Source organism: Jaculus jaculus, chromosome 11 (assembly GCF_020740685.1).
Source record: "Jaculus jaculus isolate mJacJac1 chromosome 11, mJacJac1.mat.Y.cur, whole genome shotgun sequence".
In the NCBI taxonomy this organism is placed as follows: domain Eukaryota; kingdom Metazoa; phylum Chordata; class Mammalia; order Rodentia; family Dipodidae; genus Jaculus; species Jaculus jaculus.
The window spans coordinates 17,309,336-17,325,061 of NC_059112.1; the positions used below are offsets into that span (position 1 = coordinate 17,309,336).

General features: G+C 42.4%; 1 protein-coding gene across 9 annotated transcripts in view; it reads left to right on the forward strand.

The window, feature by feature from the left end:
- Fryl (FRY like transcription coactivator) overlaps window positions 1–15,726 on the forward strand; it is a 297,939-nt gene that overhangs the window by 165,270 nt on the left and 116,943 nt on the right. For 5 of the 9 annotated variants that reach the window (XM_045130376.1, XM_045130379.1, XM_045130384.1 and 2 more), the window contains exons 12-16: window positions 1,058–1,156; window positions 3,090–3,191; window positions 6,621–6,665; window positions 12,208–12,311; window positions 14,979–15,087. In XM_045130376.1, coding sequence (XP_044986311.1) covers window positions 1,058–1,156; window positions 3,090–3,191; window positions 6,621–6,665; window positions 12,208–12,311; window positions 14,979–15,087 — 459 coding nt within the window. The remainder of the gene's footprint in view (window positions 1–1,057; window positions 1,157–3,089; window positions 3,192–6,620; window positions 6,666–12,207; window positions 12,312–14,978; window positions 15,088–15,726) is intronic. The other 4 variants (XM_045130380.1, XM_045130382.1, XM_045130383.1 and 1 more) reach the window with 1 other exon arrangement.

A 15,726-nucleotide genomic window follows, 5' to 3' on the forward strand; every position in this document is an offset into this window, starting at 1 on the left:
TTCTATGTATCAGGAACTCCTCTGTGCATAGAGTAAGGAGTGTGGTAGGAAACACTGCCCCATTCTTGAGCTTATTTCTGCTGTGCAAACAGAAGAGACTGAGATGTGAAATGTGTACTGTGTCAAATTATGGCAAGTGGGGGATGGGCGGAGGAAGGAAACAGGAGTGAAGATTGCTAATGGAGAAGAGAGTTTAAAATAGTTAACATCTCAAATAGGATGTGGGGGCTGCAGGGATGGCTTAGTGGTTAAGGTGCTTGCCTAAGGACCCAGGTTCAGTTACCCAGTATCCACACAAAGCTAGATACACAAAGTGGTGCACGTGCCTGGAGTTCCTTTGCATTGGCTAGAGGGCCTGGCATGCCCATTCTCTCCTTCCCCCACCACTTCCCCTTGCAAGTAAATAAATTTAAAAAAATTAAGTAGGGCTGGGCGTGGTGGCGCACACCTTTAATCCCAGCACTCAGGAGGCAGAGGTAGGAGGATCGCCAGGAGTTCAAGGCCACCCTGAGAACATAGAGTGAATTCCAGGTCAGCCTGGGCTAGAGTGAGACCCTACCTTGAAAAACAAAAAAACAAACAAACAAAAACATTAAATAGGATGTGGTTAGGAAAGGTCCTCGCCTTGAGAGAACAGATGAGATCTGAGCAAAAACAAAAAGAAAAGGGAGAAAAATGTGCTGTATGGACTCTGGGGATAAAAAGGAAATTGGGGCCAGAGGGGTTAAGAGACTGTTGCAGTACCCGAGATAAAACTGGAGAGTTCGGTTTAGGGGCCACTTCCTTGCAGAGTTTGTCCAAAGGGGCCCCTGCAGGTGGGCCTGAGAGTCCGGATGTCTGGCTCTCCCCTCACCTGCTGTTCTGGGCTCTCACCACCTGTCCGAGTTTCTGCAGGGCAGACACCAGGTGTGTGTTATTGATTTATCACTTGCTCATCTGACACATGACGAGACCTTCATGGGAATCTCAGTGAGTGATTAACCCATTTCTTTCCTTACAGAACATACTCGGGATTCTTGTCTCACTCACCTGCTGAAACCACTTTCTCTTTCCTTAGGCTGTTAAAAATGAAGTCAATGTCCCCTGTTTAAAGAACTTTGTGGAGATGCTTTACCAGAATACTTTTGAACTGAGCTCCAGGAAGAAGCACTCACTGGTATTGAGAAATCTGTCAAACCCTCACCGCCTTCCCGGGGCCTTTACTGGTTGATTTAGGAATCCTGTGGGGATTGAAGAGAAGTATAAAATCGGAAATTGGAGAAGCCCATGTGTAAAACACAAGGCCAAAGTTTTATATATGTTTTCTCCTACTCTGCTTTTGATGTTCTAGTCTTAATTTTATTTTATTACCTCCACCTTTCATAGGTTCTTCAGACTTTGTTCTGAGTGCTTACCTGTCTGTCTGAGCAGGTGCTAAGAGAATTGAATGCAGTTTTTCTTAATGCATGTGTATATGGGGGAGGCGCAAGTGAAGGGAGCCTGTCCTCAGGCCCACTGGGCATCATTATTTATTTATTTATGAGAAAAAATGGGCACACCAGTGCATCTGGCTTACATGGGTCCTGGGGAATCAAACCTGGGCCCTTTAGCTTTACAGGCAAGCATCTTAACCACTAAGCCATCTCTTCAGCCCCGCTCCACCGTCCACCTTTTTTGAGACAAAGTCTCTCATTGGCCGGGAGCTCACCAGTTAGGCTGGACTGGCTGAGCAGTGCGCCGTAGGCTCTTCCCGCGTCTTCCTCCCCAGGACTGAGATTCCCCACAGGCAATTCCATACCCAGCATTTTTCTATGGGTGCTGGAGAATCAAACTTGGGTCCCCATGCTTATGATAAAACACTTTATGAACTGAGCTGTTTTCCCAGCCCCTGAATATAGTCTTGCGTTAAACTATGTCCCTTGATTTTACATCACAACACAGTGTATTGTAAAGCATCATATTTTTAGGTGCTAATCTGTCTAATTGTATCACTTCTATTCAGAAGTTGAAAGCATTTTCCCCCCAGTTTTCTATCCAGTTCACATTAGTTTTCTGTAGTTTTAGAGAATTGGGTAAATTTCGACCATCTAAGCCAGAAATAGAATAATAATTACTATTGATTGTGCCAGGCATTGAGCTAAGTACTTGGCATCCTTTTTTGGTGATTCAAGGTGAGGTCCCGCCCTAGTCCCGGCTCTGGAATTGACTTTGTATTCTCAGGTGACCTTGATCTCAGCAGTGATTCTCCCACCTACGCCTCTCAAGTGCTGGCCTTAAAGACACGCGCCACCACACCTAGTGAAGTATTATATTAAGTTAAGCCTCACATTGCTATAGGACATTTGCAATTTCTGCCTCCCACTTATACTTTTGGAAACTGAGGCTCAAGACACTTAGGGAACCCCTGAAGTTACATGCTTGGTCAGTAAAACACTGAGACTTGAATGCTGGTCTGGGCTCTGATCCTAGGTTTTATATTCATGAACACTGTATTGGATGAGGGGCTATTTTAGTCCAGGGAGAAAATGGAGCATGAGGGGCAAAAAAGAAAGAAAGAAAGAAAGAAAGAAAGAAAGAAAGAAAGAAAGAAAGAAAGAAAGAAAGAAAGAAAGAAAGAAAGAAAGAAAGAAAGAAAGAAGGGCTGGAGAGGTGGCTTAGCGGTTAAGCGCTTGCCTGTGAAGCCTAAGGACCCGGGTTCGAGACTTGATTCCCCAGGACCCACGTTAGCCAGATGTAGAAGGGAGTGCACACATCTGGGGTTCGTTTGCAGTGGCTGGAGTCCCTGGCGTGTCCATTCTCTCTCTCTCTCTCTGCCTCTTTCTCTCTCTGTCCCTCTCAAATAAATAAATAAAAATTGAAAAAATAAAAAAGAAAATGGAGCATTTCTAACTTGGGAAGATGACAGTTCAGGGAACTATTCTTAAGGACTCCTCTGTACCATTGTCATTCTTTGTCAGAGAAGTCAGTGGAATTTTATTTACTGAAACGGAGAAGGCTATGTTTTAAAAAAGATTGTGTCATTGTCTCCTTCAAGAGAATAAATGGAACATTTACAAGTCCAGTGTGTTTCTCTGAAGCATGTTAATTTTCTCTTTTCCCGTCTCTCACAGGCCTTGTACCCACTAATTACCTGTCTTTTATGTGTCAGTCAGAAACAGTTTTTTTTAAATAACTGGCATATTTTCCTACAAAACTGTTTGTCACATTTAAAGGTAAGAGATAATTACATTTCTGTCCTGTGAATACTGTGATGTATTCATTTATATATATGTGTTGATCATAAATAGAAATACTTTAATTAGCATTTATCTGCTTGGAAAATACTTTTGCAGTATTTCTTTCCCTTTATGTGCAATATTTCTTCTGTAGGGACTATTATATAGAAATGAGTAAATTTTGGTTAGAAAATTTAATTTGTATTAATGCAAAATTCTGTATTTCCAAGGCATATTATGTAAATCATCTTAGATCCAGAAATATGTATTAATAAATAAATCTATCAAGAATTATAAACTAGGTCAGCTGTGGTGACACATACCTTTAAGCCTAGCACTTGGGAGTTCAAGACCAGCCTGGGTCAACAGAGTAAGTTCTTGGTCATACTGGGCTATAGTGAGACCCTACCTCAAAAAAGAGCCGGGCATGGTGATGCAAGCCTTTAATCCCAGCACTTGGGAGGCAGAGGTAGGAGGATCGCTGTGAGTTCAAGGCCACCCTGAGACTACATAGTGAATTCCAGGTCAGCCTGGGTTAGCACAAGACCCTACCTCAAAAACCCAAAAAAAGAGCCAAGCGTGGTGGCACACGCCTTAAATATCAGCACTCAGGAGGCAGAGGTAGGAGGATCGCCATGAGTTCAAGGCCACCCTGAGAACACAAAATGAATACCAAGTCAGCCTGGACTAGAGTGAGACCCTACCTCAAAAAAAAAAAAAATAAAAAAATAAAAAAATAAAAAGAAAACGAGAAAAATTGCAAACTATTAATCTCTCAAAAGAGTTTTATCTTTTTTTTTTTTGAAAAATCAGTAATTTGACTACATGTGACAAAAGCTCATTCAGTAATACACTGTCACTAAAATTTGTCTGTAAGTATGGCCTACCAATTGAGAATGTGGGGACCTGGCTCCACACAGATGGAGACCCACCAGAACCAGTGTTGACATCTAGCGAAGGGAGAACTGTTGCTAACATTTGGTGTCCTTGTTCATTCCTCTTGTCCTGACACCCCACTGTGTGAGACAGGGGACCTGGTTTCTCCCCAAGGTGCTGCAGATGCCGCTCCTTTCCCCTAAGAACACAGTCAGCCTGGGCGAATGCCTCATTGGCATGTCACGTGAACGGTTCTTTGATGAGTCTGTTCGAATGTTCGATTATGACTTGTCCGCATATTGCTGCATTTCCTGTTGCATGCATGAGGAGTCCAGACCTTGTATTTTGGCAATAGTGAGATGAACCAACCAGTTTGGGGTCCTGTGGCTCGTGGGAGACGCATCAAGCCCAAGGCTGCTACTTTCTCCAGCAGGCATGGTTCACTGGATTTAATCTCAATATCTTTTTTATGATTTTAGGTATTCTCTTCAAAACTGCTTTGATTTCTTAGTAAGGAATATGTGAGCCTGTAAAAAACATTGTTTTCCTCTAAAGTATACATTGATGTTACTCATTTTCAGATAAGAACTAATGTACCCTCTTTGCTTTGATTATGAAAATTTCCAGGACTAAATCAAGTCAATTAAACTCTATGCCTTGCGCCAGGAAAGAAATTTTTATCAATTATAGTTTATTTGTTTCTGTCCTCATTTTGATAATTCATCCAGATACAGGTTCTAAAAGGGAATGCATCATTTTCTAAGCAGTGTGGTCCTTTTACAGTTCCAATGAAAGGTTTTAAAGACATGCATCTAAGTGTTTCTGGAAGATTGTTTTATCCATGCCAATTCATACTTTTCTGTTGCTTGTTGGAATTTTTTTTTATATATATATACACGTTTCCACCTAACATTTGCAATACTTTCGCAGTACCTTAACTTTTTTGTTTGTTTGTATGCTTGTTTTAAGGCTTCATTTAAAATGCTATTTTCTTTGAGCCCTTACTCCCTCTCCCCCATTTGATATTTCTGGCATATTGCCTGTTTTCATTAATGGCTGTGTAAATCTGCCAGACTAAGGGAGAGAAGAGCCACTTAGCATGAATATTTGGAATATGAGTGTCTTGGCCATTAACCCTTAACTTACATTAAGGCTCTATTCAGCAGAAATTTTATGACTTGGCTCCTGTTAGTTCAGTTTTAGATATTGTGGCTGCCCTGTTTAGATGAAGTCATGGGCTTTGAGCATTTCAAGGAAACACGCTAGCTATCTGTTGTGAGAGTTATAATTGATTTCTTTCATTGATTGGAAAAATTGATCCAAATGCCTTTAACTAACAAAACACTTAAAAGCGGTTTTCATGCATTGCAACCACTCCTTCATAGGACTGATTTTTTTTTCATATATATATACACACACACTAATCATTACCCGTGTCAGGTTGTTTATATCCTGTCATTTTCATTGTGCCTGAGGCTAAAAGAAGATAAACAGCCTCTGTATGGAAAGCCAGTAAGCTACAGAGATAGCTTTGTGTCCAGAGCTTTACAAGTCTCGCTCCTTTGGTCCCCCATATTATTCTTTGAATGTGCAGAAAAGAATGTTACTGTGCTGAATATTTTAAGAAGCGTTTTGACTATAATTTTGGTATGTTAGGCATTATCCTCTCAAGTCATGGGAATAAGCATGATGAATTTTCTAGCCACTTTTAGATACACATTTTTCAAAAACTACAGTGCAAGTTTTTAATGTGTGGTCATGAAAAAAATGGCTTTTATTACCACATACTTAGAGCATATGAAAGGATGTCACTGTATTTCCAATGAACAAGTAATTTTTTAAGTTTTGTCCCAGACAGAATTTGCTAATTTCCCACACCCATTATCTTTAGTCAATTCAGATTCTCATATGAAAAGTGATTTTAAAGTTCCTGAAGAATTACTAAGAGATGAAGAAATAATCAGAGTAAGCCAGGCATAGGCACACACATTTAATCACAGCACTCTCGGGAGGCAGAGGTAGGAGAATCGCTGTGAGTTCAAGGCCAGCCTGGTACTACAGAGTGAGTTCCAGGTGAGCCTGGACTAGAGGGAGACCCTATCTCAAAAAAAGGCAGGGCGAGAAATAATTAGAGTAGATTTTAAAAGTTGACTGGCTGAGGCCTTCATGAATACGTATCCCTACTGAGAGGAGAGCGCCTAGGGAAACGGGAGTAGGGGAAGGGACTAAAAGTATAACCTATTATAGTATATACAATTTTAAAAATATAAAATACCAAGTTGTTTGAACTCACCTATCAGTGAGGGCGTTAGATGGAATCATTAGGAAGTTTTTAAAGCTTGAGTGTCGTAGGTATGCTCTAGGATGCCCAGACTATAGGAATGCCTGTTTTTTTTTTTCTTAGCGTTTCTGGCCACTATCTTGGCAATTTCAGATTTCTTCTAAATAGAGACCTTGGTGAAGAGCTGTCTTGTTTTGTGCTTATTTTCATCTAACATGCATGTGCTGCATCTCATGTTCACGTTTGCTGTCTCACGTTGCTTTATTTAGATGCCATCTAACAACAGTATCAGAAAACAAATAGAAACACTTCAGGTGAGTGGTGTCCACATGACCGAGTAAAGTATTGCTTTATTTCCTTTGAGCGTGGCATTTGTTTGTTTGTTTGTTTGTTTGTTTCCCTTTACGCCATGGTTGCATTGCATGTCTGTGGTATTTATTTGAACGTGCCCACTGTACTATGGAAGCAAGAGTAGCCCACACACATCAGGAGCTGTCCTCCAAAGTTTCACTATTTCTGTTACCCTAAAAAGATGCATTTTAGAGGTGGAAGTGATATTGAATGCTGATTTTTTAAAAACATTGTATTAAGCTTATATTATCTAACTATCCTAAATTTAATTTAAAAACACGAAACAGAACAGTTTTAGAGCTTGGGAGATGGCCTAGTGGGTAAAGTATTTGATGGGCAAGCGCGAGGATCTGAATGTGGATCCCTAATAAATGCTACACATGGTGACTTAGATCGGTAATGCCCGCACTGGGCAAGCTGGCTAGTCTGGCTGAATTGGTGAGCTCCAGGGTCAGTGAGAGACAGTGTCTCAAGTACAAGGTGAAGAACAATCGAGGAAGATACCTGCTGTTGACTTCTGGCCTCCACAGGCATGCTCACCACACACATAGTAAGAGAATTGGTTTTTGCCAGTGTAGTTACAGAGAGAAGAGCTTAAAATTTAAATTTGGTTTTGCCAAATGAATTTCTGAAACTTCTACTCTATTGGTTTGGGGTCCTAATTATATTTTTTTAATTTTTATTTTATTTATTTGGGAGTGACAGATAAAGAGAGAATAAGGCAGAGAGAGAGAATGGGTGCACCAGGGCCTCCAGCCCCTGCAAACGAACTCCAGACACGTGCGCCCCCTTGTGCATCTGGCTAATTGGTCCTGGGGAGTAGAGCCTCAAACCGGGGTCCTTAGGCTTCGCAGGCAAGTGCTTAACTGCTAAGCCATCTCTCCAGCCCCTTAATATTTTTTTAATATCTTATTTATTTATTTAAGAGAGAGAAAGAGAGAGAATTAGCGCACCAGGGCTTCTCACCACTGCAAACGAACTCCAGGCACATGCGCCACCTTGTGTACCTGGCTTTACATGGGTGTTTGGGAATCAAACCTGGGTGCTTTGGCTTTGCAGGCAGGTGCCTTAATCACTAAACCATCTCTTCAGACCCCTAATAAACTTTTTTTTTTTCTATGCGAAAGAGAATTGTTACACCAGGGCCACCAGCCACTACAATTGAACTCCAGACATATGCATCGCCTTGTGTACATGTGTGACATTGCGTACTTGCATCACCTAGTGCCTCTGGCTTATGTGAGACCTGGAGAGTCAAGCATGGGTCCTTAGGCTTTGCAGGCAAATACCTTAACCACTAAGCCATCTCTCCAGCTCCTCCTAATAATTTTTTAATTGACATTAGAAAAGGGAATAGATATGTATAGGTGGGTGGCTACTGTGGTCTTTTTTTTTGTTTTTGGTTTTTAGAGGTAGGGTCTCACTCTAGCTCAGGCTGACCTGGAACTCACTATGTAGTCTCAGGGTGGCCTCAAACTCACGGCGATCCTCCTACCTCTGCCTCCCAAGTGCTGGGATTAAAGGTGTGTGCCACCATGCCTGGCTAGTGTGGTCATATGTGACTGATATATCAACTTCATTGTCTGTTCATGTCTTTTGATTGTTTTTATTTATTTAATAATCTATCCAAATTTAGCCACAATTATGACTAAAGAATAATACATCTTTGTTTAAGGCTCAAATTCATTTAGGATGTTTTAATATTATTACAAAAGAAATGTGAAATAAGTGTTTGAAATTCAAACCTATGGGGCACATTTATTCAAATCCTAACAATATTGTAGGAGAATACATTTTAGGTGTACATATGTAACAGAGCTCGTGGTGACTTAACCCTTCATAGAGACTTTCCTCACTCTCATTCTGTTGTTTTATGCTTTGTGTGATCATAGCAGTCCACCCAGTAAGTTTAAAACCAAGTTTTGTTTAATGTCATATGTCTCATTATTTAAAATGAGATACGTGGGCCGGGAGGATGACCCAGTTAGTGAAGTGTTTGCCACACAAGCAGCAGGACCTGAGTTCAGATCCCCAGCTCCCATGTAAAAGCCAGGCATGGCTGGTGGCTCATGCCTGGAACCCCAGCACTGGGGAGGTGGAGATTGGGGTTCCTGGGGCTTACTGGCTAACTCGTCCAGCCCAATCAGTGAGCTCTACATTGGGGAGCAATTGAGGAGGCCAGCTGACTTGGACCTCCGGCCTCCACATGCACTTTACACAGGTTCAGATGCACCTCTCCCCATAACAGTGTCCATATACATAGAAACACACACACCACACACGTGTGAAAAGTAAAACAAGATCATCCAAACAATTTCATCATCACTCATATGAACATAGCTCTTGTGAAATAGAATAGAAATATTTAGGTGGATGTTTTTTAATATTTATAAATACAATTTAATGAGATGTTTGCTTGATGAGCACATAAAAACCAATTCTCATTCATGTATATATATATATAGTTTTTGTTTTTGATTTTGTTTTTTTGAAGTAGAGTCTCATGCTATCCCAGGCTAACCTGGAATTCACTATATCTTAGGGTGGCCTGAACTTATCGGTAGTCCTCCTACCTCTGCTTCCTGAGTTCTGGGATTAAAGGAATGTGCCACCACGCCCAGCTATATATCTCTTAGAAGATTTTGTTTTCAAGGTAGGGTCTAGCCCAGGCTGACTGGGAATTCACTATGTAGTCCCAGGCTGGCCTCAAACTCACATCAATCCTCCTACCTCCACTGTACCACCCCACCCAACAGAGAGAGAGAGAGAGGGAAAGGGAGAGAATGGGTGTACCAGGGCCACTAGCCACTGCAGGCAAACTTCAGAAGCATGTGTCACTTTGTGCATCTGGCTTTACATGGGTACTGGGGATAGAACACCAGTCATTAGGCTTTACAGACAAGAACCTTAACCACTGAACCATCTGCAGCTTCTTAAAACATTTTTTAAATTTAGAGGTCCCTGCCAGGCATAGTGGCACATGCCTTTAATCCCAGCACTCGGGAGACAAATGTAGGAAAATCACTATGAGTTCAAGGCCAGCCTCAACTTTAATCTCAGCAAATTAGCCAGGTGTTGTGGCACACACCTTTAGTACCAGCCCTCGACCCCCCGTGGCCAAAGTAGAAGAATCACTGTGAGTTCAAGGATAGCCTGAGAACATATAATGAATTCCACGTCAGTGTGGGCTAGAGCAAGACCCTATATCTAAAAAACAAACATAAAGAAAAACAAAATTTGCAATTAAATCTCATTACATGATCAGCCATTTGATAAATTCAATTTTTTTTTTTTTTTTTTTTTTTTTTTTTTTTTTTTTGATGTATAGTTTAACTCTGGTCGAGGCTGACCTGGAATTCACTATGTAATATCAGGGTGGCCCCAAACTCATGGCGATCCTCCTACCTCTGCCTCCTGAGTGCTGGGATTAAAGGCGTGCGCCACCACTCCTAGCCCAATTTATTTTTTTAATTACACGCCAGACATGAACTAATCAGATCAGAATGATTACCTACACTCTCTTAAGGAGACATTTCGTTTTCTTCAAGAAGGTACTGGAATTAGTTTGGGGCAAAGTAAAAATAAACCACTGGAAGCTAATTCTCCAAAGCTACCAGTGACATTCAGGTTAAGGTAACATGGCTGCACAGCGTTCACCCTAAATAATCAGCAACATTTTGGGGGGTGGTATGGGGGAGGGCCTTTCTTATTACTGGGTGGATACCAGAGAGCAGTGCCCTAGAACTTTTCATTCCTTTTCCAGCTTGTGAGGATCCAGTAACGTCTCAAAGGTTGTTAGGAAATGTAAGTCTTTTTTTTTTTTTTCCTGGAAGTATCTTCTGTGCATCCCAGAAGAGAAATTCAATTTTTATAACAAAATGAAGAAAAAGTTCATTGATAGAGCTGTGGTTAAAGTAAGATGGTGTTCTGGTCAGGTATGGTGGCACACGCCTTCAATCCCAGCACTCAAGCAGCAGAAGTAGGAGGTTTGCTCTAAGTTCAAGGCCAGCCTAAGACTACATAATGAACGAATTCCACGTCAGCCTGGGCTAGAGCAAGACCCTACCTCAAAAACCATAAAACACATACACACACCAAAAAATAAAAAGTTTTCTGATTATAAGATCATATTGCTAATTTAAATAATATCATTCTGCATCTCAGTAAAAATTTGAGCTATTACACCCAATGCTTAATGAACATTCAGCCTGTGCCTGGTACTAGTCTCATGACCTCGTAGCTCTTAGCTTTTTTAAAAGTACTTTATTTATTTCTTTGAGTGTGGAGAGAGAGAGAGAGAGGCAGATATAGAAAGAATGAGAATGGGCACACCAGGGCTACCAGCCACTGCAAATGAACTCCAGATACATGTGCCACCTTGTGCATCTGGCTTATGTCGGTCCTGGGGAGTTGAACCTGGGTACTTTGGCTTTGCAGGCAAACACCTTAACTGCTAAGCTATCCCTCCAGCCCAGCTGTTAGCTTTCTTAATGATGAGGTAGGTACAGTCCTCTTTCTGCTTTAGAGACATGCTGACCAGACGGTATAGGGGAGTCGAGGGGCAGGGCTTGGGTTTGACCCAGGTGTTTCTGGTTTCAGAATCAGACCCTTAGCTCTCTGGTCCAAATTCACTCATAAGAATATGCTTTCAGGGCTTAAGAGATGACTCAGCAGTTAAGGCACTTGCCTTCAGAACCTAATGATCCTGGTTCGATATTTATTCCTCAGTACCCATATAAAGCCAGATGCACAAAGTGGCACATGTATCTGAAGTCCGTTTGCAGTGGCTAGAAGCCCTGGCACACTCATTCTGTCTGTCTATTTCTGCATGCAAGTAAATAAAATATTTTTTAAACAGAATAGGCTTTCAGTAATATTTGGCGTTATTTCACAAGTGCAGTTGACTGTAATATCATTTGGTACTGCAAACTTGAACCACACATGGGCTGCCAATAAAGTTGAAAGATCCTCTGTCAATATGTCTACAAGATGGCATGAACCATTCCTAAGTAATTTGATGTGTGTGTGTGTCATGGTCAAGTTCTTAGACACATTAATAGAATTCTAATATTTCTTGTCTTCAGTCTTGAGTGCGGGAGGCAGGGCTTGGGACTGTTCTATCCATGTTTACTTTTGAGCCCTCTGTACTCACCACATACTGAATATGCTAGGATACATTTAAACCTCTTAGACTGAATCCAAAAAATGTAAGTTGGGGGCTGGAGAGATGGCTTAGTGGTTAAGGCATTTGCCTGTGAAGCCTAAAGACCCAGGTTCAATTCTCCAGGTCCCATATAAACCAGCTGTACAAGGTGGCGCATGCATCTGGAGTTTATTTGCAGTGGCTAGAAGCCCTGCCACACCCATTCTCTCCTCTCTCTCTTTCTCGAATAAATAAATGAATAAATAAAAAGTAAGTTGGGGCTGTACGTGGTTGATGTTCAAGTGCATGTGGTTGCACGTGTCTTACTGAATTTATCATTATTCTCTTTTGTTTTTAAACAGAATAAAGATCCTAAAATGTCTCGAGTTGCACTGGAATCTTTGTATAGATTATTGTGGGTTTATGTTATTAGAATAAAATGTGAAAGCAACACTGTAACTCAAAGGTGAGTACCTTTGTTTTAAATTGCATTTAACATCTTGGGTGAGGAGACGGTTAAGTGGTGTTTCAGTCAGGTTCGCATTGCTGGTAGAAATCACCCAACCAAGAGCAGCTTGTGGGAAAAAGGAGGTTTGTTTTGGCTTACAGACTCGAGGGGGAAGCTCCATAATGGCAGGGAAAACGATGACATAAGCAGAGGGTGGACATCACCCCCTGGCCAACATCAGGTGGACAACAGCAACAGGAGAGTGTGCCAAACACTGGCAATGAGACACTGGCTATAACACCCATAAGCCCACCCCCAACAACACACTGCCTCCAGGAAGCATTAATTTCCAATTGCCATCAGCTGGGGAACCTAACATCCAGAACACCTAAGTTTGTGGGGGATACCTGACTCAAACCGCCACTTTCTGCTCCAGGCCCCCATAAACTGGTAACCATACATGATGTAAAATGCAATGCATTCATCCAACTTTAAAAGTCCCCATAGCTTTTATCAATTCCAGTGATGTTCAAATATCCCCATAGTCCAGGATCTTTTAACTGAGCCATAATAACCAAAAAATCCCCCCAAGACCCATAATGTCACAGAATAAATACTCACACTGCAAAAGATGGCATTGGGCATAGCAAAGAAATATTCAGCCAATACAAGATTTAAAACAACCAGGGCAAACATCAAACTGTAGCTTCAAGTCCAGCAACTCTAGCCAGTGACAAATTTCCACATCCGATAATTCTAACGAACAATAAGCATTCCAGTTCCGCCCCTCCAGCTAGGCTACTCACAGCCATGGAAAACATCATCGGGCCGGCAGCTTTCCTTAGCAGCCATCTCATGGTCCCGGCATCTCCACTGGGTCTCTACTGCAACCCAACGTTCATCCTCACAGCTCCATTGGGTCTCCATGCTGGCACCCAGCAAACCTGCTTCACACTGCCCATGGCCATTTCCAAAACACAAGACTGTAGCAAACTCAATGACCCTCTTTCCTGCATTTTTATACTCCACAGTACCAGGTAGCATGCCAATTTGTTAATCCAGGGGGAATAAAGCAGACATTGAAGAAAAGGACACTCCTTGAGCACTCAGGCCCCTCCAAAAGAATCTACATTCTTCCTGTTGCCCCAGTGCAGGTCAGCTGGCCCAATCTCAAAGGTTGTAATTTCTCAATTACAGCTGAACCAGCAGCAGTTCACCCAAAGATTTTTCTTTCTGTGCCATATCCCTCTGCTCACACCAGTTCATTTCTACGCAAAGCAACCCTGCACAACTTCTCAGGACATGGGCACAAGAGCAAGCTTCTCACTCAACTGCTAGCCCAGTCCAGGCAAAGCTTTTTCTCACCCTCATAAGCCAAACCTCACAGTCCATAGTTCTTACTGCCTTCAGGTCTTTCAACTCTGACCAGAATAGTCCATCAAGCTGTACTTACAGCACTGCAAGGCATCTCTTAGTCCAGGGTTTCAAATCTTCCCATATTTGTCTTGAAAATCAGCTCCAAAAGGCCAAATCCACAGTCAGGTGTCTAGCAGCAGTCCCACTCCTTGGTACCACTTTACTGTTGCAGTCAGGTTTGCATTGCTGGTAGAAATCACCCAACCAGGAGCAGCTTGTGGGGGAAAAACAGGGTTTATGTTGGCATATAGACTTGAGGGGGAGCTCCATCATGGCAGAGGAAAATGATGGCATGAGCAGAGGGTGGACATCACTTGCTGGCCAACATAAGGTGGACAATAGCAACAGGAGAGTGTGCCAAACACTGGCAAGGGGAAACTGGCTATAATACCCATAAGCCCGCCCCCAACAATACACTCCCTCCAAGAGGTGTTAATTCCCAAATCTCCATCAGCTAGGAACCTAGCCTTCAGAACACCTAAGTTGATAGGGACACCTGACTTAAACCACCACAAGTGGGGAACATAGCTGTCATGCAAGCATGAGGGTCGAAGTTTGGGTCCCCAGTACCCGCCAGGTGTGGTGCATGGCTGTGATCCTAGTTCGGGGGGGGCCCAAGACAGAGGCCCCAGGATTTGCTGGCTAGTTTATGAATGCTACTTGAAGGACCGTGTGCCTTACTATAAGGTGGAGACGCCATTGAGGGAGACGCTCACCATTGGCTTCTACATGCACATGCACACTAAGTTCTCCCACACACATACAAACACATGTATACACAACACACATAAGTGTGTTCAAAAGTATAATAATAGGGCTGGAGAGGTGGCTTAGTGGTTAAAGCGCTTGCCTGCGAAGCCTAAGGACCCATGTTCTACTCTCCAGGTCCCATGTAAACCAGATTCACAAAGGTGAGGCAAGCGCAATGTCGCACATGCCCACTAGGTGGCGCAAATGTCTGGAGTTCAATTTCAGTGGCTGAGACCCAGGCATGTCAATTCTCTGTCTCTCTCTAAAGTCTCTGTGTGTGTGTGTCCATGTCTTGACTATGAGAATGATCCTTAGAGTATGTGTTCAGGCTGTGGGTCCCATCCCCAGCTCTAAAATGAATTAATGAAATAAAATCTTATTTAAAGACATACTAGTAGAATTTCAGTTAGGTATTTGGGGGGGAAATCTAAATTATGTAGGCATGAAGGACAGAAGAATGCTTTGCTAATGGTGCCATTACTGCCCCAACCTCACTGCGAATGAATTTTTCTGCGGCAGCCGTCTGATGAGCATAGTGTCGGCACTTTTCCCGAAGGGCTCTCGCAGTGTGGTTCCTCGCGACACGCCGCTCAATATATTTGTGAAGATTATTCAGTTCATTGCTCAGGTGAGTACTTCCTCTCACCGCGGCCCTCACACAAGCCCCCAGGTGATCTGTTGCAAGAAATTAGAGCTTTAAAGGTTTTCATGATCTCAGGACTGGAGAGACAGCTCAGCAGTTAATTAAACAATTAAGACACTTGCCTGCAAAAGTCTAACAACTCAGGTTCGATTCCCCTGTGCCCTTATAAAGCAAGATGCACAAAGTGGCACATGTATCTGGAATTCATTTGCAGTGGCTAGAGGCCCTGACACACCCATTCACACGCATACACACACACTCTCCTTGCAAATAAATAAATTTAAAAAAATATTTTGACGTATCTAGCAACATGCTAACATTTCTATTACTGGAGCACAGATGAAATGATAATTAGCTAAGTATAACTGGAAAAGGATGAATGAAGCAGATTGTGACTGGATCTGGGGTTCAGAACGCACCCTTAGCTTGTGCTGCTGGCCTTTACAGCTAAGGCTGCGCCCACACCTCTGCATCAATCCCTTCTCTCCCACACTCTGCTAACTGTTCTCATATCTGTGAGTCTTCTCGGTTAATGATTATTCTTCCCTGGGAAACAGTCGTTCTTGGAGTCCTGTCTTCCCGCCCTCTTTGTTCTCTAGGCACATAGAGTTTCAATATGATGTT